Source organism: Colletotrichum gloeosporioides (genome assembly GCF_011800055.1).
Source record: "Colletotrichum gloeosporioides strain Lc1 chromosome Unknown consensus_30, whole genome shotgun sequence".
In the NCBI taxonomy this organism is placed as follows: Eukaryota; Fungi; Ascomycota; class Sordariomycetes; order Glomerellales; family Glomerellaceae; genus Colletotrichum; species Colletotrichum gloeosporioides.
Genome location: NW_025544675.1, coordinates 765,379 through 788,685, shown reverse-complemented (window position 1 = coordinate 788,685; position 23,307 = coordinate 765,379). Strand labels below are relative to the sequence as shown.

The window sequence follows — 23,307 nt, the reverse complement described above, 5'->3', positions numbered from 1 at the left end:
CAAGCAGACGTCGCAGGAAGGTCTTCAATAGGGGCTGCGGGTGCGAAATTCACCACCGGAAAGCTACCCTTGAAAGTGTCGGCGTCTGGTCCCCAAGCAACGGCGACGCGAAAATAATAAATCGGAGCTTGCAGGTAGGTACCTGACCTGAGCTTCACCGAAAGCAGCAGCCACACCCACACCGGGACGCGCCACACAGCGAGGCTCCACTCCAGCCTCGCCATCGAACCGAACCAATCAGACACCCGCTAAATCGACCTCACCTCAATTCCCAAGCGTCCGTAGCCGTCGAAAGCTTGCCCGCCAGACGACGCAATCGCGAATCCGTCCCCGACGTCCCGTCCTCCCACCCACCCCCGCGGCCATCACCACAACAGCAACAATGTCTTCCCGACGGCCCCAGTATGTCTTCACCTCCTTCCCCCGTACCAATTGGCGCCTCTTGGCCCAATCCGGGTGTTCATCCCTCCGCGCCAAAAAAGTTCCAGCAACAGCGAGCTAACCACCGTCGATACGATTAGATTCAACCAGCAGCAGCAGGTCGACACGGCCCCGCTCCCCGACGACATCCCCAAGGTCAAGGAGGTCGGCGCCAGCTCCGCGCCCCTGCTGTCCGCGTCCTACTTCATCGGCGCCCGCTGCCGCGAATACAATGACGACTTCATGCAGTGCAAGACGGACAGCGCGGGCCGCGGCGAGTTCGACTGCTTGAAGGAGGGCCGCCGGGTCACGAGATGCGCCTCCAGCGTGTACGTTTTGGATCTTTCCCTTCGTGGTTGTTGGTGGATATAGTGGCTGCCAGGGGATCTTTGGGCGGACTATGGACTAGATGGGTGATGCGGGCGGCATATATCACGACAGAAGGCTGACAGGAATAAACACAGGATCAAGGACATCAACACTCACTGCCTCGAGCAGTTCCGCGCCCACTGGACCTGCATCGAGAACCGCAACCACCAGCTCTACCAGTGCAGACCGATGGAGTGGAAGCTGAACAAGTGTGTTTACGAGAACCTGGTACGTTATCACCATCCATGGGCCCAGCGAGAACACCAAATGCTTCGCTACAGAGGAAACATCTTCTCTGGCCACCGACTACGGACAGTACAAGCTGACTTCCCCCACAGAAACTGGAGAAGCACGTCCCTGACCAGCGCCCCGGCGTCACCCCCGTCGAGCTCCGCCCTCACATGATCTACGCCGACATCGCCATCAACACCATGGAGGGCAAGCCCTTCATCCCCCCGTCAAAGGCTGAGGGCAGCAAGCAGGCGTCGTAGACGGTTGGATCTACGAATGCGGGGAAACGTCGTTTTGGCTTTGCGTTGAGGCGGAGAGAGAAATGTAGGCTGGCGATAGAAAAACGCTGTGTACATATGTCATCAATCAGACCTGGGATCAACCAATGGCTTTGCGGCTCTCGTCCTCGCCTCGTTTTTCACTCGCGTGTTTGTCTGCTGCTATGCGTCGAGACAACACTTAGCCAGCGATGACAAACAGCTAACAGCGACAGGACCATCGCCCCATCTTCCCACACGGGAGACCGCAATCCTTAGCCGCCGTCGGGAGACCACAGCAGCCATGCGTTTTCCCCTCCCTCATCCGACCTCGCCCCTCCTTTCGAGCAACATCCCAAAGGCAGCTCCCCGCCAACATCCGAACCCTCTCAAACCTTTTTGCAACCTCTGAGAAGGATGCCCCGCGTCGACCTTTCCATCATCACAGCTACAGACATGTGCCGTGCGACACACGCCAATGAACGACCACGTCCCGCAAGACACGCCGATCAATGTCCCGCAAAGCCGGAGGCCGCTTCCGCCCTGGCGATTGCCGCAGCGAGGAGGGCCATCATCCGCTTGAGACCTGAAAGGACCGGCTCTACTGTCTCTGTATTGACTTTGCCTTGTCACTTGATGGTGTGCAACGTTTCCTTCCCCTGCCCATCATAGCTCCTCCGGACTGTGCCCCGCCAGGACGGTGAGAATGAGTTAAAGGGCTTCCTTAGCATGTCGAATACAAGCTTCCGTCGGGAATCTAGCCCCCGCGTGGTTTCTCGGCTGTCAAGACTGCATATACCGCCTGTGAGCAGTCACCCGAGACATCTCAGCGTGAGATGGATCTTTTCTCCCCCAGGCGTAACGATGCAACAAGGTTGTAAATCCTGACGAATAAGCAAAGCGCAAAAGCCCGTATCCAGGTGTCATCTGAGATGGGTTCAGCCACAGTCGCGCTGTTAATGTGAGTAGCCTTCCGTTCAGCCATCGACTTCGTCCTGATTTGTCAGACCCAGCCAGTCAGCAGCCTGATTCAAGGGTATGCACTGTTCTTGCGTAGTTCGCCGTCGACTGCATAGATGAACGGCTGCAAGGCCAACTTGGGCAAGCCGTGCCGGTGACATCGTCAAAGCACGCAATATACTTCAGACGCGGGGAGGGCATGGCATGTAAGCCACATCGCCAAACGTAAGTACTCATCTCCCTGGTTCCTGTGGCTTAAAACCAAGAGGGACGAAAGAGCGAGATGCGTAATGGTGGGTGGCACGCGTGCGGCGCGGAGAACGCGAGGAGCTGGTTGACGTTTTGCACGATGACCCTGACTCGATGCGATGACTGTCCTCCCGTGGGCGCTTCTGGATGCCAAGCACAGAGTCAGGCCCGGGTTCTAGAAACTGCTTCAGGGGATACAGGGGCGATAGAAAAGAGTCAGCTGGCTTGCTGTGTCTCCAAGTCAAGGTGCATTTGGGTGAATCGACAACCCAAGATGGAAGCGGGTTCGAGATGACCCATGCGCAATGGTTTGAAATCCAAAGATCCATTTGATTTGGATTTGCAGACAATGAGTAAGCTGGAAAGTGTTCGCTTCATGTACGACGTAGCACGAAAAGAGCCTCCGCTACTCCGGAGGCGCCGACAAAGAACGATGCTGTTGTTTGTGTATCGAGATCCTAGATTCGATACGGCTATCCAGTGCAGGACGACGGTTTGTTTGTTGCATGAGCTCCAACACCCCATAGTACTTATGCAGACTGAGTTCCAAATGCCATCCTTCGTTGCTGCCTCGGCGGTTTAGTCTCCGCTGGCGATTAAAGAAGCATCCTGGCAAAGTTTCACCAATTGTCTAAGACTTTTTCCCCCCGTGATTTATCGCAGGAGTTGAGATCCTGCAATCGCCTGGGACCCTTGAATCCCATCTCATCATCTTGTTCGGACGATATTGTCAGCATTGTCAAAGGGCAAACACCAAAAACTGCCATGAGCATGGTTTCATGTGATGAATGTGATCATTCGTGATGCCATCGTGAAACCGCGATGGATTGACGTCAAGGTTGATTTTTGACTGAGAGATAAGGAGGGGACGGTAAAAGGGGTTGATCATGCCCAGCATGGGGGTCTGCTTAGCGCAACCTTATGTGACTCCAGGCGCTGGGCGACCGGGCCGTGTCAGCTGGCCGCAGCCATCGTCAAACGACATGTTTCGGGAGTGCTAGACTGTGCGGCTTCTTCGATGCCTGTCGGCCAACCAGAGGTTGACTAAGGACCAAAACTCTTACCCAGCGTAAAGTATTCGTTTTCGGCTCGCCAAGTAGAATCCCCAGTGCGCGAGCCTTGGTTCGACAGATCTTGGGTTCCTCGAGCACGTCCGCCAGGTTCATGCCAGGTTTGCCTCGGAGGATTCGCAACCCAACTTCTTGTAATGTTCTGGAATGGGCGGGTCAAATTTGCGGTGCACCTCACGTTTCCCGGGCGTGGGCCGGAGATGAGCTGATGGGTGGTGAATTGACGGCTCACCTCCCAAGACAACTGGGTCTCTGTCGAGGTATCCAGTCTAGAGGGGATGCCGCATTCCCCGGGGTTGAACGGCTGGTTTGCTGATGTGCCGTGTGGCCCGCGGGTCGACGGCAGTCGATGGTGGAGGGAGGAAAAGAGGGACGCAGGGCAGAAAACCCCTCAGTGAAATCTTATTGGCAAGATTAAGGATGTTTGGGGGCCTGGATGCAAACGAAACCTCATCTCATTCGCACCGAAAAACTCCAAGGTTGCCCCAGTCAAAACCAACCGCGTTATCGTGATGGCCAGGGCGTCCATGACTGAGTATGATTGGACTGCAGTGGCGTAAGACAGCGGCTAATTCTGTGCATCAAGCGCGCAGTTGAGACGAAATGGTGGTGCAAAGGAAAACCCTGCATGCCTTGTCAATGAACTGGGATAGCGATGTCGGAGTTGCGCTGTTGCCTCCACGGTGAGTTTCATTAGAGCAAACTTGAATGCGAAGTCAATATGTGAGCTCCATTAAGCCATGTGCTCAGATGGGATGACATCTGATCTCTCTGCAGAGACGAGATGATGTAAGTCGTCCGATCCAGGGATCGGGTGCCATTGCCAACTGTTGAGGTTGCAGTGTAACTGGCGAGGCGGGATGTATCTGTGCACTTCTCGAATGCAGGGGAAGAAACCTCCGAAAGATCGTCGCTTAAGAACTCCACGCCAACATCGACGGTTCTAGACGTTGAATACTTGACACAGAAAACTGTGCTGACCAGATGCTTCGATGGCAGCGATGATAGTTGTAGCGGGCGACTTGTGACAACCGCGAACAGACGATGGCGTGCCCCACAGGAGGCGTAGGCCAGAATCATGACGGACCCAACGTCTGACTGGCGTTTTCAAAAGGGACGCCGGAGGATCCTCGTTGAGGGAGCTTCCCTGCCAAGATGGCCAGACTGTTTGATGGAGTTGCCCTGGGGCATTCGTTGCCTGTCACATTTGCCATCGACTGTTTCCGCTGATCATAGGTCGGACCTAGAGATCAAGGCGGGAGATTGACGTGTTGGTTGACCAACGTTGATCAATGGACGACGTCCCACAAGCCAAGGTTGCCCAGCAGTCGGGATATACACTTTGCCTTGAATGCGTCTGTTGACACTTTGTTCCTGCCGTAACCCATCATGGAGTATTGCATCCGTCGCCCTTCTGAAGCCTTCAAGTGCCGGGTTATTGCGGGGTCGAGGCGTTATCCGTCGTGGAATTGCTCCCGGCTATGGCTTGGCGAGGGCTGAAGAGAGGCGTCGGAGCGCCACTGGGCTGAGATGCTGCATGGCGGTTGTCTCCCGCTGCCTCTCGGAAGCTGAGCAGCGCTCGGTTTGTTCTCGGTTGATAGGAGATTTTTTCTTAGGCGATCACCGCACCAAAAGCGCCTCGCTTGATGACGGTCGAGAGGCACAGCAGCCGCTCAGACGTCCATGGCGATAAGCAAAAGAGACAGCAGCTGGGCGGTAACACATGCTGTTCAGCATATCGTCAACCAGCTCAACTGCAGGTATGACAGCGATGAACCGGCAGGCTGGCATCCGAACAGCATAAACAATCGCAACCCCCGACCCAGATTCATCTGCTTGTTTTCCACCTTGGAAATGATTGCTGCACGTCGGTATCCGCCTGCATCTCCATCAGCGGTGGGCACTGGGCACGGGGCATGTTTCTGTGGTGCTTGTACCCCAGGAAACAGCATGATGTTGGAACAGAGGAGCGGAAGATTTTGCAGCTTCATCTCGCTCATCGCAGCCCCAGCGACCAGGATGTCAGGTCTTGGGCGAGGCTCGTCGTCATCGGCAATCAGACCGTCAGAAGGCGTCGTGTGGGATGAGACGCTGACAGCTCCTGGGCAGCGAGCTGGACATTTGGATGTGGATCGTGCAGCAAAAGGGAGGTCCCGAAGCGTAATGAGGTCATTTAGCGAGACAGCGGAAGGGACGGCCAAGCGACAGCGCCGGTAAAGTTAAAAAAAAACCGCATCCTGTGTGCAGGCAGGTAAGGTAGGCACGGTAGGCCAGGCAGGGGACGGTTGGCTGACGCACTGCACAAGTGCAAGTGCAGCGTCGCAGTGATCGACCCGACGAGAGCGCCATCGCCTGTCGAGAAAACAATTTTAAACAGTGGACAGGCGCACGGCAGGCACAAATCATGAATGGGCACAGGAGGGGAAGCACAGGCCACGTCCACGCAAGACTGGATGAACGGGTCCCCACCGAAATTAAGGCCGTTTCAGAAGGGTGGGGCCTCCCCGGGCCAAGTGCTGTTTGATGGAGACGCCCAGCGCGACCCTTGGAGCAATCAGGGAAGGATGGGGTCCACCTTCTGCAAGGTACCAGATGAAGCCACCCGTCATTGGCCCATTTCCCCAAGGCGTCTGCACCTCGCCGCAAGGGGATTGGTCGAAATGCCGGGAACTCAGGGATCGGGACGTGGGCGAGGGGGAAGGAGGGGGTGTACGCGCAGGAGACGAGACGCCGGGACAGGACAGCCAGAGACAGAGAGAGGGGAGAACAGCAAGCCAGGGGGCTTTCTTCTGCAGTCGACGACGACTCGTCGGATGGAATACTTCCAGACGGGAGCGCCCCCTTTTGCCCCTCGATTCGGCGCTATCGTGAACTGCTGGGGACTGCGACAGGCAGCTGTTAGCTTGCCGGTGTCAGCCAAGACTGCCGCGCTCTTATCTGAGGGACTCCAGGAGGAGGACGGACCGGGTGTTCGATCGATGTTGACGGTAGGTCAGACGTTGTCGTCGCCTGTGCCTGCTCTGAGAGTTCCGCCGGAGGAGCCAGGATTCCAGCTGAGTCGTGGGCGTCTCCAGCTCCTAGCCCGACTCCTTGATACGTACGCGTCTCCTGAATACCGCTGGGCAGTCTTGGTGTTGAGGGGTTTGTTGATGGCGACCATGATCCATCAGTCATTGCCGTGCAGTAGTGGCGAGAGCGAGGGCAGCACCAGCATCGGCACCAGCACCGGGGCAACAGGGGATCGATCAGGATACCGCTGCAAGGTCTGGCAAGACGTGCGTCCGCGGCCGATATTGGCTTCATCTGTGAGTGCATATCCAATCCCCAGCATATGCAGCATCAATCTCGAGCGGAAAACTCGGCGGCCTAGATCAGGAAGCTGGCCCAGTGATGGGCATGTTGTGGTCTGGATGTGTGGATGCAGGCAGCGGGGAATCGAAGCCAAGATTCGATGATCTGGTCCAGCTCGACGACGCATGCTGGCCCAGCCAGAAATCGCAGGATTCCAGATGTCAGCCAATTTGGTTGTTTTGCGGCACAGTGAGCTGACTGAGCTGGTGGGTGAGGCGCAGGTAACTTTTTTTGCTTATTTTTGCACTGGGTTTTGCGGTCGCGGCTGCGGCTGCATCGGTGTTGCTATTTTATCAACCTTCACCGCAGGAGGCGGTTCTTTGGCTTGTGGCTTCCAAATTGCTGCTGCTTTTTTGAATCTCTCCCACGAGGGAAGGAGCGGCGTCATAGCAGGAGCTCCGAGGTGCTTCCTTCCCTTGGTCAACTCGTCCCATCTCTTCCTTCCCGTCTTGGTGCCGCAGTATGTGCACCTTCCCCAGGTCAGTGGTCACCTAGACTGTATCCGTACCTAAGGTAAACCAGCTGCACCCGCCGTTGCAGTCATTTGAGACGAATCAATCCGCAAACTGAGGAAAGAGCATTCACTACTGTTGGAGTGACTTCTTCCCCCCTCGACTTAACAGGCGGGATATAGCCACCCCCACATCAATCTTATTCACCCCCTCCACCTTCCTGCCAACAGCAGCATCGGTCCCTGTTTCCTCAGGTGTTCCTGCCGTGCTGTTTCCTGCGGTTTCCTGAGCGCAATTCACTCCAATCGACCATCAGATTGTGACCCCAGACGAACCAAACAACCCAATTTCACTTGGTGTGTTCTTGCTTGTCTCGCCTCCAGATTGCCGCCCTTCATCACACTTGCCTCCACTCGCTACCTGCCTGGTCCACGTCCCCGGTCGCCATCGTGTTGCTTCTTCTGCAGGGTTCAACGGCGTCCACCTCACTGAACACTCCCGTCGTCCCGTCCGTCGTTCGTTCGTTTTTCGTGGACCACCCCCTCTTTCTTTGATCACACCCCCACTTCATCGCCCTGAATCCCATCACGTTGCCCATCGTCGACGTCCACCTCAGGCCCTCTCCACAGAGTACCTACCAGCAAAACAATCATTCGGTTCAGCTCAGTCAACGCACTGCAGCGCACCGCAACCAACTCCCGCTGCAGCCCAGCGAGCGCCTTCCCGTTGCACACGCACCCTGACCACGGGCAACAACAGACTAAAAAATACCTCCCCTGGCATCTCACCCCAAGTCCACCTAGGACCGCTGCCCGGCTGCGCTGCACTGCTCCCCACTAACACACCCCCGGCCCCCGACTAGGTACCTAGACCGCCCACTGGACCCGCGCTCAGACTCGCCGCCCAGTCCTCGAATCCCAGTCGGACGGGTTCTTCGCTGTTGTCGCATCCCTTTTAGTAGCCCGGCGTCGCCAGACACAAACGTCTTGTCTCTCCTCTTGCTTCACCACTCCCAAGGAGACCGCTTCGTTCAACCCCTTCCCTTCCACTCCTTCGGCCCAGGTCGCCTCATCGTGTCGTCTTTTGACACCGTCCATTCCTTAAAACCAAGTAAGTTCGCCCCGGGTCGCGGCCTGCATTCCCCCTCTTTTTTCTCTTCTGCACCTCAACCTTCCAGGACAGAAGGGCAGGCAGGCTACCGACATTCCTTTTCGCGTTCGCGGCATTCCGACTCACACACGTTCTTTTTACAGCATCGTCACTCCTTCACCAGTTCTCATCGAGAGTCCTATTTTTTCGGCTTACCACCAAGAAAAAAAGACATACGGCTTCGTTCGTCCGACCTACTTCCAACTACCAAACAACGAGGGTTTCCCTGTTGTTCAACCACACTCTTTCACCATCTTACCACAAGGTCCTTGACGGAACCGTATCAGCAGTGCTGCTTCATCACACACAGCTGGCTCTGAGAACCATCTCACGGGATCATATTTGCCTCGCCCAGCAATTCAAATATCTCCCCGCCGCAACACCTCTTCCATAAATCGTCCGGACAGGATCCCTGGTTGCTAGATTCCGCGAATCTCCAAGACACCCAAGACACCAACACCAAGGTGAGTCGTCAACCTAACCTCTTTCGATCCCACTACTGCCCCTCATTCCTTCTACATCAATGCTATTGTTGGGAAATACCGGCTCCAAGACATCTGCATGCCACCGCGACACAGCCAGATCCTCCGACAAAGACCTTTGTTCCCTTGTCACCTGTCTAGCTGCTTGATCACGTGGCTCCTGCCATGTTTCCCAGGATCTCAAACAAGATGGCGGCGACCTGGGCAGAGGTCTGGATCGTGTAGGCTTGAGGCTGGCATGCCAAGGTCTTACATCCAAAACGTTTGGGTGCTTCTTCACTGCCCTGCATGGGGATATATGAAGCTGATGGTTTTCTCTGGCCTTGGCTGGGGGATGACTGGTCTTGGTTCCTCGTCACCACTTTCACACTCATTCACCGCGCCTACTTGCCATTCCTTTATACATATATCCACATTCATTGCAAACCTTCGCGGGCGAAGCTAACAGTCATTCAGAAACTCATCCAACCATCAAAATGAGATCTTCCATCGTTCTTGCTGCCTCTGGCGCCGCCCTCGTCATGGGCCGTGCCATCGACCCCCGTGTCCTTGACCCTCGCGCCATGGAGACCAAGTGGGATGTTGAGTACGTGACCGTCACCGTCACTGAGGGTGACATCCCGGTCGCTACTCCCACTCCTACTCCTTCCAACCCCGCCATCTACTACGAGGCTCCTGCTGCCAGCTCTTCCTCTTCCGCTCCCGCTGTGGTTGAGCCCTCTCCCGCTCCGGCTCCCATCTTCTCGACCGTCACCGTCGAGCCTGCCCAGCCTACCGTCGCTGCTCCCACCAGCGCCCCGGTTGTCGTCGAGCCCGAGACCACTCCCACCCCGACTCCCACCCCCACGCCTACTCCTACCCCGCAGCCCGCCACTTCCGCTCCTGCTGCCGTTTCCACCCCCGCTGCCACCGACGATCTTCAGACGGCCTGCATCGACTCCCACAACGTCCACCGTGGTAACCACTCTGCCCCTGCTCTGTCCTGGGACGCCGAGATTGCTGGCTACGCTGCCATCACTGCCAAGACCTGCGTCTTCGAGCATGACATGACCACCGGCGGTGGCGGCTACGGCCAGAACCTTGCCATGTGGGGTGCTACCGGCTCCGAGTCTCTCGGCGCTGCCAAGGCTGCCCAGAAGGCCATCACCGAGCAGTGGTACAACGGCGAGCTGAACCTGTACACCGGCTACGGCCAGGCCAGCCCCGACATGACCGACTTCCTCAAGTGGGGTCACTTCACCCAGATGGTCTGGAAGGACACCACCACCGTTGGTTGCGCCGTCGAGTACTGCGCCGCCGGTACCCTCAGCTCCATTGGCAGCTGGTTCACAGTCTGCAACTACAAGAAGCAGGGTATGTTCACCCACTCACCCCTTGCCAGACCTCTTTGCTAATCCATCTCAGGTAACGTCATCGGCAGCTTTGACACCAACGTCCTCCCTGCCCTCGGCGAGGCCACTGTCAACGCCAACTAAGCGGCGTGTCAATCGTCCAAACTGCACTTGCACCCTTCGCCCTGCCCGCTTGAAGCAGATCTGGGATTTTGTTTGCGACACGACCACCGGGTACGGGTGCAGATGGACTCGATCGAGCGAGCGAGGCATTTCTTCACTTCTACAGCTGTACTTTAACAGGGGATCGCTTTGACTTTTTTTCGATCTCCTCGTCCCCTCTGATGGGACCCTTTGAATCATGCGCTTTGGTCGCCAACGAATGGCATGAGTACATTTCTCTTCACACAATCTTCCGTACGGCACTTGCGTGATGGATAAGCTCGCGTTTTGGTCTGTCCGCGCCGGCTGAGAACATGATTCGAGGAAACTGGACATTGATGATGATGCATTTACGGATCTGGCGTGGAACAAGAAAACTTTTTGGGAAGGGAACGATCCCACCATGGAACATTGCATTTTCTTCTTCGATTCTTGGCCCTGGTCGCCGCCGGTGTCTCCGGCCATCACTTGATGGCTGTGATCTGCTGCGGCTGCGGCACCCTTTTTATGGACATTTGGTTCTTCTGTACCTATCGTCTCATCGACTTGATTTTCGGGTTAGGGAGGTAGCTGGTCAATGGGATCCATCTTTTTTGTCGTTTCGCAAACGATTGTTGGGTTCAATTCGGTCGTGATTGGGGTTGGTCTATGGTGATGCTTCCATGTTTGTTCCCTTTCGCAGTCGTCCTCGGTACTGAATAGGATGGCCCGCGCCGCTGTCAGGTCTGCATCCTCGTCGTCGGCCGTTATGTTTGTCGTGAACTGCTGTGCTCGTTGGTAACAGGATACTTCGGTCGTTGAATTGGTCTCATGGTCAGTCGATTGAACACGTGATTGATGTTGGCAGATGTTTGGTTTCGGCGATCAAACACAGAAAGTAGCAAAGCCAGGAGTGCTGCTACTGCACACTTGCTTGGGGGAATTCTTCAACATGTCCTTGAGAAGCGTCTCGAGCCTTTTTTAAACCTGCGTGCCTCCCTTCTCCTGAGTGAACGTCCCACGCACCGCCACTTGATGGCGCGTGTCGTCTGTCTGCTGTATATTGATCCGCTCCTCATTCCGAAACATACTGCGGCTCAGGTTGAGGCTGTGGCTCGGGCAGGTGGGCGGACGACCTCCAATTGCCGGATGACTGAGTGACAGACATTGAATATACAAGAGACGAAAAGATCGGACGAAGAAAGGGGGGTTAGGGGATCAGGGAATAGATTGGCGGCCTCCTTGTTCGTGGTCCATTAATTGGTGTCGTGGGTAATATCTTAATCCCGAGGCGAGAGGTTGCGCCCGATGACGGTGACGTCGTATTCACATCCGTGGCGCATGCGCTCACGATGGAGGCCAAAATGTGCCATGATGAAGGGAAACTCGAGGCCAATTCGATTTCGCAGGATTGGCCTCAATTGAGGATGTTGATACGGTCTCACACCGCCCAGTTGTTGATCGTGTTGAGGGCCAGAATCCCACTCTGAGTCAGATCCGAATGTAGCCTAGACTAGACTCTTGCGCCTCTCGCGTACATGATCAACATCGTCAATGGCAGCCTAGCCGGCGAATAGAGTCATACAATCCCCAGTTGTCGTGTCTGCAGGCGAGTCGCGTGAGTATTTATTTTGGAACAGCACTCTTCCAATCACGAAAGCAAAAGGCCAAGCACCAAAATCGCCTCCAATTGAATGATATAATACACCTCCTATCATGACAACAAGAAAAGTCATACACCGCCCTACAAAACACACTCCCGCCACACATCCCAAAATGAAGCGCCCAAGCGCCGTAGACGTCGTCGCCGACCTGCGCCAGACGGAGCACGCAGGCACACGCACCGCCGCCATCGCAACCCTCGGCAAAGCCCTCCGCCGCTCCGACAGCTTCCTCCCGCTATGGACCGCCGTCGGCGGCGCAGACGGCCTCGCGGCGCTGATGGCCGAGTTCAGCGTCAAGGACGTGCAGGTCCTCTGCCGCTGGCTGGGCCGCACCGCGTCCGCGGAAAACTTCCGCGCGGAGCGGCGCGCGGGCATGGGACAGCTCGTGAGGCTGCTCTACGACGCGGAGAGGGAGGATAAGCGGCCGCTGAGGGTGTACTACCAGGACCTGATCCCGGCGTGCGAGCTGGAGGTTGTGGAGGAGTGGGAGGCAGACGGGGCGGAGTGGACGGCGTTTCAGCAGAAGGCGCTCTCGAGGGGCCATAGGGAGAGGTATGAGGAGAACTTCCTTGCGCGCGTGTTTGAGGTGGATGAGGGGCAGAGGACGCTCTCGGCGGACCGGACAGTGTTCAAGGGGAATATGAAGCTTCACGAGCAGGTGTTTGAGAAGATTGTCGACCGGGAGGGGGAGGCTCAGATCCCGAGTGACTTTTACCAGGAATTCGCATTGCCTTTGCTCAGGCGTCTGGTGAAAAAGAGGGCGGACGAGGCGACGAGGGACAAGTTCTTGGATTATGTGGTCAGCGTGGCGCGCAAGTATCCAGATGAGCTCGGCCGGTACCCGAACGTGGTAGAGAGCAGTTTGCTGCAGTACGCCATTCGCGAATGGAAGACCGCGAAGGAGGAGCGGAAGGAGGTGATGAAAGCACATGTAGTGCACTTGCTGGAGCTGTATCCGGCTGGGAAGAAGGCCTGGGAGAAGCAGGCTACTCTGTGGACTGTGGAGCGCATCATCAACGCGCCGAGGAGAATGACCCCTGAGGCGCGCTTCGAGCTTCTCCGGCTGGCTATGCGACACCTCCACGGATACGGCATCGACATTGACGATGACTCGGAGTCTGGAATCGCTCGGCTGAAGAACCTGCCGGTTGAGGGTGACCTCTGGCCTGTGAACGTATTCTACTCGATCGATGTCGAGAATGCCAGGGCACTGTTCGAAAGGCTGGCAAAGGCATACCCAGGCGGCGACTTCTTCGCAACTGGTGCATACCGCGGCAACGCGTCGGTCTTGAGGCAGGGGAGAGATCCGGACAATCTCCGCTGCGGCGACTTCGAGATCCTCCGGTCCCTGCTGATTCGCAAGTCCAAGGCTGGGGGTGAGGACAAGACCTGGCTCGATCGCGAGCGACGAATTGTCGAGGACAGGAAGAAGGCGGCGCAGCAGTCGCGCGAGCCTATACACCGCGCCTTCTGGACCAAGTCGGCGATGAACCTCTGCGTCGCGGCCGGGGACCTGGAGATGCTCGCGGACACGGTGCTCTGGGCACGACGGTTCAACAAGGATTCACTTACGGTATATCATCTTTACAGCAGCGACGTGTGGGAGACGGTGGAGGTAGTCGCGCTTCTGGGTGGCATCCCGGAGAAGGAAACCCCGGCGGCTGAGAGGGCGACACTCGCGTCTATCAAGAAGGACGTCGACATCGCAAACAGGATCCTGGTTGATCTCACCCAGACAGCGATCATGGTTGTGCAGGAACCGGGCTTCGACCGCTCCAGATGGCTCAGCGTACTCCGCCTGCCAAAGGCCGTGGCCGATTCCCGTTTACACAAAGACAACGTCGAATCCTTCGAGAGCATCGCCAAGGCCGGCGGCTCGGAAGACCACGCGCGAGAGATTACAGATATCCTATGGAAACCAACGATGGACGTGCTGCTCGAGGTGGAGGCGCTCCTCTACAGCACAACCTCAACGACCCTCCTCAACTCGTCCAACAGCGTCGAGGTCCAGGCCGTCTACATCCTGAACGGCATCCGCGACGCCACCCCGAAACTCCTGGCTGAGCTGGCCAAGTGGCTCATGGACAACATGCGAGAGCGCCTTGGCGCGAAGAGACTCAACGCCCAGATGTGGAATATCGTCACCATCGTCCTCCGCGTGGCAAACAGCGACCAGCCCGCGCTTGCGTGCCCCTTCATCCGAAACCTCATCATGGACGGCGGCGAGAACAGCTCCTGGCATCGCCAACTCATCAACGTGAGCTTCCTCCGCTCGCTGCCGGCCAAGGCCGCCAAAGAGTTCCTCTTCACCATGGCGAATGCGATGCGGGACAAGATGCGCGAGCAGAACGCGCGACCGTTCGTCAAAGAGGGCAGTAAGGCGCAGGCGCAGCACAAACCGGCGATCAAGGTCACGACCATCAAGATGATGGCGCAAGTGCTGAATAACAACCGCTTCATCGACGCGGTCTCGTCCTGCGACATCCTCACGTCGCTGCTTTCCGAGGCGAGACACATTGATGCCAGAATCACGATCGTGGACAGCTTGATCAGCACGATGGAGGTCCCTTCCTGCCCTCCTGAATTACGGCAGCGTGTGCTCGACGCGCTGGAGAAGTACATCGTCCCTGCAGCGGCGCAGCTGAGCGAGCGCAGGCCGTACTCGGAGGAGGAGTGGGCGGCTGGTCTTCCTGAGGCCGGAGAGGAGACGCCCCTGACGGAGATACTTCTTGCTCAGACGAAGAACACGAAGTTGAGCGACGAGGACAGGGCGAGGATTGCGGAATTGGTCGTGGCTGCGCTGGAGGGATCTGCTGCCACGAACGCGAGGTGGATGGACCTCTTTCTTACCAAGAACGGCTTTTCACTCGACGATGGGGAGACGCTTCCGCGCTGCCCTGTCAATCCGAAGGTGCTTTCGTCCATGCTCAAGAACTGCACATCATACATGCCCGTCTCGCTGCTCACGATGCTGCGGGAGATGGCTTTGGTCAACATCGATCCCTCGCCAGGCATCACACGGGTCACAGAGGCAGTCAAGAAAGACCGCGACCTGCTCAACAGCAACGCAGGCAAGCACTGGTTCAAGCACTTTAATAATCCCGGGTTCCATGCCTCTTCTCTCGGGCTCGATGTTGCCGCGGCGGTCTTACAGCGTCCCGCCGTGTGGATGAAGTCCAAGCTGGAGAACGGCAAGGGGGTGGACTTCAAAGCGGTGCAGGACTTTGTGCTTGCGGCCGCGAACAAGTTCCTCCAGAAAGAGCGCGTCGAATTGGTGGATGCGCTAGCCAGTCGGCTGTGTTCGGAGCGGATGTTGAGCCCACAGCACTGGGAGAGCTGGCGCGAAAACTGCGTCCCCGTGGTGAACGACATCATCGCAAGCATCAACGACATGCGGCTAAGCCCGGGGCGCGCTCCCACGTTGCCCAACGTATTCCGGCTCAAGGTCGAGATCCTGCCGCTACCCTTCTCCTCAGCCCGGCATGCTGCCACGTTCGACGACTCCGTGGCCTATGTCATCGCACTTTCAGATCTCATCGAGGAGCTCGGCAGCCGGCGGGGGCCGTACCACGAAGACTTTGCGTATCTCAAGAGCGACATGGTGAGGGCGCGGAGCAAAACGGGCTTTGCGCTGTTCGCGGTGGAGCTGGCGCGGATGCACGCCGCGTGGGCCTCGTGGGAGCCGACGTTGGCGGAGTACTTGCGGATGGAGGTCGTCGGGGAGCTGTTGCTTGCCGCGGAGGACCCGAAGGTTAAAATTCTTGCGGGCGATGTGTTGGAGATGATGGGCGATTGGACGGGTGCGAATGAGGATGAGATGAGGGCGCTGGGTGTGGTTTATGAGGGGAAGCTGAAGGCGCTGGGGAAGAAGGGGTGGATTCCGTGGGACGAGCAAAAGTAAACCCGAAATGCCATGTATTCATTAATGTTCAATGCACACATCCTGCATCCACAATGTTTGCTTGATATGTTTGCTCAAGCATCGACAAGTTTGTCGTTGGCCCGAGAGTCGTCAATCTCACGCAGTCCCCTGGAAGATCTGGATCTCAGGGAGCGGCCCCACATTTTCGAAACCGGCGTGGGGGCAGCAGCAGCTTCACCGCACCTCAAGGAGCCTTCAAGGTCAAAAACGACACCTCATCCTTCTCTCACCTCACTCATCTTCTTCACCTCCAACAACGTCAATCTCACAAAATCGTCAACATGGTCTTGAAAGGAATCTCCCCCGTCATCTCCCCCGACCTCCTCAAGGTCCTCGCCGAAATGGGCCACGGCGACGAGATCGTGCTGGCCGACGCCCACTTCCCGGCCCACTCCATCTGCCCGCCTCACATTCCCGTCTTGAGGGCTGACGGTGAGTTTTGATCTACATCTCACATATATCAGACTGTCCATTTACTGACGAAAACAAAAGGCATCACCGTCTCCAGACTCCTCGCTGGAATCTCCCCCCTCCTCGAGCTCGACAACTACGGCGTCGTCCCCGTCATCATGATGGAGGTCGTCAAGGGCGACACCTTTGACGCGAGCGTCGAGAGTGACTTCAGGAAATCGCTCAAGTACGACGGCGAGATTGAGAAGCTGGAGAGGTTTGCGTTCTACGAGAGGTCCAAGAAGGCTTTTGCGATTGTGTCGACGGGCGAGACGAGGAAGTATGGCAACATCATTCTGAAGAAGGGTGTCACACCTATTGCTGAGGAGATTTAAGCAAAATAATTGAAAATTATTTCTGGTTTATCTCAAAGAGATGATAGTTAAACTATATATGTGTGAGCTGTGCAAGTCTGGTGCACTTTTCTGAGGCTTAAGGTAGCCGATGAACACCACTGAAAATGCCTGCAGAACGAGGATACAGCTGTCTTTCTTGATGAGTCTGGCTAAACCAGGCTGACGATTACACATAGCTTTTACTCACCCGGAACGTGTAACTATTGTTATGATTGTTGTTTCGTATAACCTAAAACAGGTAAGAAAGACAAGATGGCCAAGCTCATAAACCAATAAGGGTGCCACGGCTTCGCAAAGTTATCACCGCAGTGATTGATCACCCAACGAGCCCTGCTTAATACTGGGGTTATCATGGCTTTAACAGGGATCAATTCTATTGTTGCGGTGCGGTTCTGTCTGTGACCAGAGATTCGGAGCCATATCTCCAATTTCGACAGCGAAGCTTCGAAGCAGCACCCGGTCGGGGGACGATTCAGTCAGTAGATTGCTTCGGGAAGTCAAGCTCCAAGGTGTTAATGTGTCATTCAGGAAAAGCCGAGGCTCCTGTCGCCGTTGAAAGCGTTACATATTGAGATACACAGTAGATCAAGTGGAAGTATTGCTTTGGTGACGACTTCCTACGGAAAACGAGTTGTAAAGAGCAATGCACTCCTAGGAGTGGGTAGTGAAACTTGGATCTATGCCTCTGGAAAGTTTTGATCGATCTAGTGAGCAACAGATCACGATATGGCGCGAAAGGTTTCTTAAATCACTCTACTGGACGAGGGTCTTGCTTTGTATCTTTTCATGGAAACTAGGCATCAGCTGTCAACACATTGCGCAACCTCACCACTCCTTCAACATTACTGAGCCGTTTTGATGCAGGGATCTGAAGGCAGTGCTTGAGTTCACTAGTTCCATTTGAGCGAAAACTCAGCAAGAGTAACATAGCATACAGTCTTGTAGAGCCCGATTAGGACAGCCACAGAGTGGTATGTTGGTTCCAGTTGCATGAAGCAGGCTGGGGGCAATCTGCGAATAGAAACCCCACTAAGATTCCTATAGCGTTGTAATCGGGGGATAGAAATTGTCGAGCGAGTCTCATGGGCGGCTGGGTCATTCGTTCGTGACTCAACCTTGTTCATCCTGTGGTGGGGGCCCGAACCCCGACTTTCACCCTCGAAACCTTCAGCGTAGGCGATCGTGAAGAGCAACCGGAGTAATCGGCAAGGTCTTGCCATAAATATTGATTGCGATGCGCGGGACAGGCTTCTGACGCGCGGCAGCATTGTGGCGATGGGCATGATATGCAGGGGGTGCCGAGCGCAGTTCTGCTTGTGCATGCAAGACGCCTAGTAGTTTCTCCCAGAATTATCACATGATCATAAGTTCAAGAGATCTGTGTCAAGGTTGACGACTTCTATAGCACTAACATGAACAGAACGTGGCAAAACTTCCCATCGGTCGTTGACTATGTGTACTAATCGTACTTTTGTAAGGCATAGACTCAACCAACAGGTCTGAATACAATTCTGTAAGAAACTCTGCCATGCCAATGAGATTCTGAGTTATAAAACCGCAGTCAGTCAAGGAATGTGATGCGAGGACGTCAGAAGTATGCACTCTGCGGGACCACAAGGCCACCGGCACCCTTGGGCCGATGTACAGTTTGCATTGATTGCAGCCGTAACGCATACAACGAATGAGATTTTATCGAATAGAGTTTTTGGACACTGCCACACCTATTAGGCACCTGCATCGGCGGTGGCGTCATGTGTTCGAGGTTTGCAGTCAAAGCGACGCACTCAGCCATGATGATGACGGATGACATCGGACTGGCGGACGACATAAAACACGGTTGCAACCCATGCCTCTATTCATTCTATGGTAGATAGCCAAATCATAAGCTTCTCAATCGACGTGATCTCTACCAAAAAGTTTCCTCCAATTGTTGATCAACATTATTCACTACAATGAAGACCTCATCCATTCTCTTCGTCGCTATGAGCGCTCTCGCGAGCTTGACCGAGGCCAGACGCGGATGCAAACCAGACGTCGCTCACCCTGGATTCGGCACATACACCATCGCCAGCGGAGACAACCTGAACGACATTGCTACAGACTTTGGCACCACTGCCACCCAGCTTGCGACCATCAACAGTATCCCTAACCCGGATCAAATCAAGCCCGGAAACACTCTCGTCGTGCCGTGCCGATAGTCACTCTGGCTTGAGAAATTGTTGAACGACGCCTAGATTGCAGCGCCATCGATGACGAACAAAACCAACTTGGCGTTCACTGGGAAGGCATACGTATACTTAGGAGGAGCCTGAGATGCGTCTGGAATCACTAATGGAGGAAGTTTTGTATTGTTTTCACCTAGCATCGAACCTCTTATTTAAGATCAATGTGTAATGTAGAACATGAGAAGATTTGGATTTACAATACACGGAGTTATCGAGTGACATATGCGACGTCAAAATCTGTTACTGGGTCATTTATTATTCTCTTTATTGCTGTCGTCGTTGTCATCGTCGTCGCTGTCTGTCGCCGTCTACGCACACTGACGCCGGCCAGATAGGAGGTAATTTTGAGAACAAAACTTCAGCTATAAACCGGGGGAACCTGGTGATATAAAGGTACTTGGGGCTTCGCGTACGAGAGCGAAAAAAACTGTCTAATCTTACGTCGATAGGACATGTTTTGTTGCCGACTAGAAAGATGACTTTTGAAGAGATGGCTAGAAAAATAGAAGAAACAGCGTAACTATCCTCTTCGTAATGATAATACCTAGTCAGCCTGAATATTGAGTATTCTCATGATGTATCCAAGGAAATATTTTGCAGCAACAGCTTGAGAGTTATAATACCCAAAGCTCAACATCCTATCTTCGTTACAACTCTAGACAGCAGAAAACTTACTTTGAAGCTGCCTGAGGACTATCACATTTCTCTTTCACATTCTCCATTTCTATTGGAACCAAACGGCTTTGCATCGCTGTGTATTGTTTTTGGTTGCGATTATTTTTGGCTTGCGCCCCGGATATCCAGACCCACTACACGTTAGTGAAGGTAAGTGTTGATTGACACTGGCTGATAGACGGAAAGAAAGATAATGTGACATAATTGATTGGAAATTTCAACCATTCTCACGCTTGAAAGTCAGTTATGACACGTATGAAATCAATTTTATGGATGTGCTCAGCTGCGTTGCCTAGCCATCTGAACAAGACGGACGAGTTGAAGTGCTGCGGCCAACTACCTGCATGACAGGTAATGCATACCGTCGTCTATTATTATCGCGCCTTGTTATGTGAGTGTTTACTTTTACATGCGGCGTCTCCAAGCCTTCGTCTGTTCAAATCCGACTGTTAAACAGGCTGTGCGTTAAGTCGAGATCGCCGGTGACGCAAGCATCTGGAGGCCATCAGCCACTGCGCCAGGGAGACGGCGGGGCAATTTTCACGTAGCGTTATGCAATTGATTTCTGGGCTCACTGAAAAAAAGCGAATTGGGCAACAGGTGCATATTCGTTGCAACAGGCTTTCGTTGGCACACAATGAGGCGGCCAAGAGGGCCTCTTCCTGGGGTCTTCTAGGGTTGATATGCATCTGGCCCCGCAAATGAAGCGTGATTGAGCATTTTGCATAGACTGCATAGTGACCACTTCGACGTGCATTCGTTTTGACGGTTGATCTTTCCGTTCATGTTAAGAAACATAGGGCTTGCGCGCTTTTCCCTGTCGTACAAAATTCCTTAAGAATTATCGTCAAGACGGTGCCCTGTCGAAGTGAAATGGAACTTAATCCCCTGTTCAATACAGAGTACAGTGAGGACTCAGACGACTTTTTGAACAGCTGACCCGCTCTGGGATCCGATAATTGTTCAATCGCCGATGATGTGGGACTTAAGAAGTAAGCGAGGTGTAGCATTTAGGGGGTTGGATTGGCAGACGAAATCAGGCTGCCAGCAGTAAGCTTACTTTAAGAACCAGACCCCGCACACTGGCAACATCATGTCTGAGTCAAGCCTCAGAACTCACTGCCGCCAATTGTCAGCGTGAACACCGCTCCTCCTTGGAACCCCTCCCCCATCGACCTGACCAACATGCTTTGCGACGTGTGCAAGGAGGGTGTCGAAGGGATATGGGATCCCGGCCGCACCAAGCGTGTGGGAATGCTCAATGAATTGGAAGCACAATGGGGGGGCGACTACGATGAGCCAAGAGATGGTTTCGCAAAGTATTGGTCATCTCTCTCGGAAGGTACGCAAAGATATGAGTCAATATGATCGATGCCCATGAATATATGACGAATAATTCATTAGACAGTGATGATTTTGCCGACCTTGAACCCTCTGAATGCTTATTCATTCATCATAAGACTGCGACCTCTTTCATGGCCTCGATGCATGATGGGTGTGCCATATGCAACCATTTCTATAGGTGGAGTCATATCGACATACCGAGCTCGCTTCAAGAAGATGAAGAAGATTCCAGGTGCTATTTCTCAGTCTTCAGTATGGATATAGATTGGGAATACCATTTCTTCTCGATACAAATTTTAGCCAAGACGTATCGATGTATGGATTTCTTGATTAAAGCTGTAGGTAAGACATCAAATCACAAAGACGGATTCTAGTATACCTTGAATAATCAGAAAACTGACAATCTATACGAAGATATCAACGAAGATCGGAACATAAATTTTGAGTGTGAAGCATCAACCAACAGCGCTAGTACATGGTCTATCATCGGTGATTGGATGGAAACATGCACCGAGTCTCACCAAGCATGTCGGCAGCCAGACTTAGCGACATCTTATCGACCTACTCGTCTATTGCAAATGAATGAGTCGAGCTCATTCCGGTTGGTACAAGGCTCCGAATGCCCTGCAGCTATACAGTACGCAGCACTTAGCTACTGCTGGGGTTCAAAGCCTGCACACAGCCTTCTACGATTACTTCGATCAACTATGAGTGGTTTGAGAGAATGGCAGCCATTTGATGGGTTGCCAAAGACATTCAGAGATGCTATGATCATAGCCCAACGACTTGGCATTCACTACCTGTGGATAGACCGTCTCTGCATTTTTCAGGACTCAGCTGAGGATTGGCGTCACGAGGCCTCCACTATGCAAGACGTGTATCGAAATGCGTATATTGGTATCGGAGCTCTTGGTGCGAAAGACGACGAGGGTGGATGTTTCTTTGAGCGAGACCCGGCAAAAGCAGGGCCGACTGTCTTCAGCTTCAAGATGGAGCCAGACGGCGAAATGATGGACTTTATGTGTGAGCGAGAGAAACTTTGGTCGTGGAGATACACATTCCAGCACGAACCCCTGTGTCAACGGTCATGGGTTGTGCAGGAGAGGCTTCTGGCACCCCGTACCCTATATTTTGGGTCGAAGCAGGTGTTCTGGGAGTGCCGCGCAAGAACCTGTTGTGAGATGCACCCGGAGGGAATGGACTCCTGTGAAGGTGATCCTAAGGAAACGCCAACAGAGAAGCCGTGGAAGCAACTGCTGGCCGCAGAACGCGATAACAATAGACCGTCCCATCGGCACCAGTTATTTTTCGAATGGGATGTAGTAGTCGAACACTACGCAAACCTACAACTCACCAGGGCTAGCGACAAACTTGTTGCATTGTCTGGGCTGGCAAACGACATGCAGAAGAGGCTTAACGAGTGGCAGCCGGGACTACATCGCTATCTAGCTGGTCTTTGGGAGGACGAATCGATACGTCAACTGACTTGGTTCGTAGGAGGCTCGGCCAAGAGAGCCAGCCAGTACAGAGCACCATCGTGGTCTTGGGCATGTCTTGACGGGAAAGTAAGACCGGGTACGATGTTAACGAAGGTCGGTGAATGTGTCGAACTCGCCTCAATGATTTCGGCAGAAATGGAATATCCCAGTAAGGAGGAGACTGGCGAAGTCAAGAGTGGCATTTTGACTATAGAAGGACCATGCATGTGGGCAAAACTGCAACCCGGTGCCAAGACGGGTCCCAATTCGGCTATGGTATCTCCTTTACCAGGACTCAAAGGTCACGTTTGGTTTGACACCTTGAATGACGTGACTGGAGAGGCTTTCCTACTCTGGACATATTATGATACCGGACTCTATAATGACGCTGATGGAGCAGATATGAGGGGTCTTATACTTGAATTGACAGAAAACGACAGATATCGGAGACTAGGGTCCATAAGAGCCAGCGGCCATGAGGAAGACATAGAGTTTATCGAGGCGCTGCCGCAGACACGAGTCAGAATTATTTGATCTAAGAGGTCCAAGATCACAAGGAAAGCAATGAAGATAGGAGACAAGTAATTTGCAGTCATTTACGGCATCAAAACCGGAGCTACATACATCCAATCAACCAGTTCTCATATCTACGGGTAATAAACACCCCAAACTCCTCGCCCTCGACAACCTCACAGAATCGAAGCAACTTTTCCGAAATTCAAACCGGCTTA

General features: G+C 54.1%; 6 protein-coding genes across 6 annotated transcripts; all 6 read left to right on the top strand.

Annotated features, from left to right (window-relative positions):
* Window positions 1-382: 382 nt before the first annotated feature.
* GCG54_00008862 (NADH-ubiquinone oxidoreductase 20.8 kDa subunit) lies at window positions 383-1,280 on the top strand (the record flags this gene model as incomplete). Its single annotated transcript, XM_045408821.1, has 4 exons — window positions 383-402; window positions 489-749; window positions 885-1,017; window positions 1,128-1,280. 4 exons carry the CDS (start codon window positions 383-385, stop codon window positions 1,278-1,280), a joined length of 567 nt encoding a protein of 188 aa, XP_045266564.1.
* Window positions 1,281-9,466: 8,186 nt separating this feature from the next.
* Window positions 9,467-10,465, top strand: GCG54_00008861 (putative pathogenesis-related protein; the record flags this gene model as incomplete). Its single annotated transcript, XM_045408820.1, has 2 exons — window positions 9,467-10,343; window positions 10,395-10,465. The coding sequence occupies 2 exons, from the start codon at window positions 9,467-9,469 to the stop codon at window positions 10,463-10,465; spliced, it is 948 nt and encodes a 315-aa protein (XP_045266563.1).
* Window positions 10,466-12,238: 1,773 nt separating this feature from the next.
* GCG54_00008860 (uncharacterized protein) lies at window positions 12,239-16,027 on the top strand (the record flags this gene model as incomplete). Its single annotated transcript, XM_045408819.1, has 1 exon — window positions 12,239-16,027. One exon carries the CDS (start codon window positions 12,239-12,241, stop codon window positions 16,025-16,027), a length of 3,789 nt encoding a protein of 1,262 aa, XP_045266562.1.
* Window positions 16,028-16,329: 302 nt separating this feature from the next.
* GCG54_00008859 (L-fucose mutarotase) lies at window positions 16,330-16,833 on the top strand (the record flags this gene model as incomplete). The annotated part of the gene is made up of 2 exons (XM_045408818.1): window positions 16,330-16,480; window positions 16,541-16,833. 2 exons carry the CDS (start codon window positions 16,330-16,332, stop codon window positions 16,831-16,833), a joined length of 444 nt encoding a protein of 147 aa, XP_045266561.1.
* Window positions 16,834-18,806: 1,973 nt separating this feature from the next.
* GCG54_00008858 (uncharacterized protein) lies at window positions 18,807-19,052 on the top strand (the record flags this gene model as incomplete). The annotated part of the gene is made up of 1 exon (XM_045408817.1): window positions 18,807-19,052. One exon carries the CDS (start codon window positions 18,807-18,809, stop codon window positions 19,050-19,052), a length of 246 nt encoding a protein of 81 aa, XP_045266560.1.
* Window positions 19,053-20,939: 1,887 nt separating this feature from the next.
* Window positions 20,940-23,110, top strand: GCG54_00008857 (uncharacterized protein; the record flags this gene model as incomplete). Its single annotated transcript, XM_045408816.1, has 3 exons — window positions 20,940-21,096; window positions 21,159-21,436; window positions 21,473-23,110. 3 exons carry the CDS (start codon window positions 20,940-20,942, stop codon window positions 23,108-23,110), a joined length of 2,073 nt encoding a protein of 690 aa, XP_045266559.1.
* Window positions 23,111-23,307: the final 197 nt, after the last annotated feature.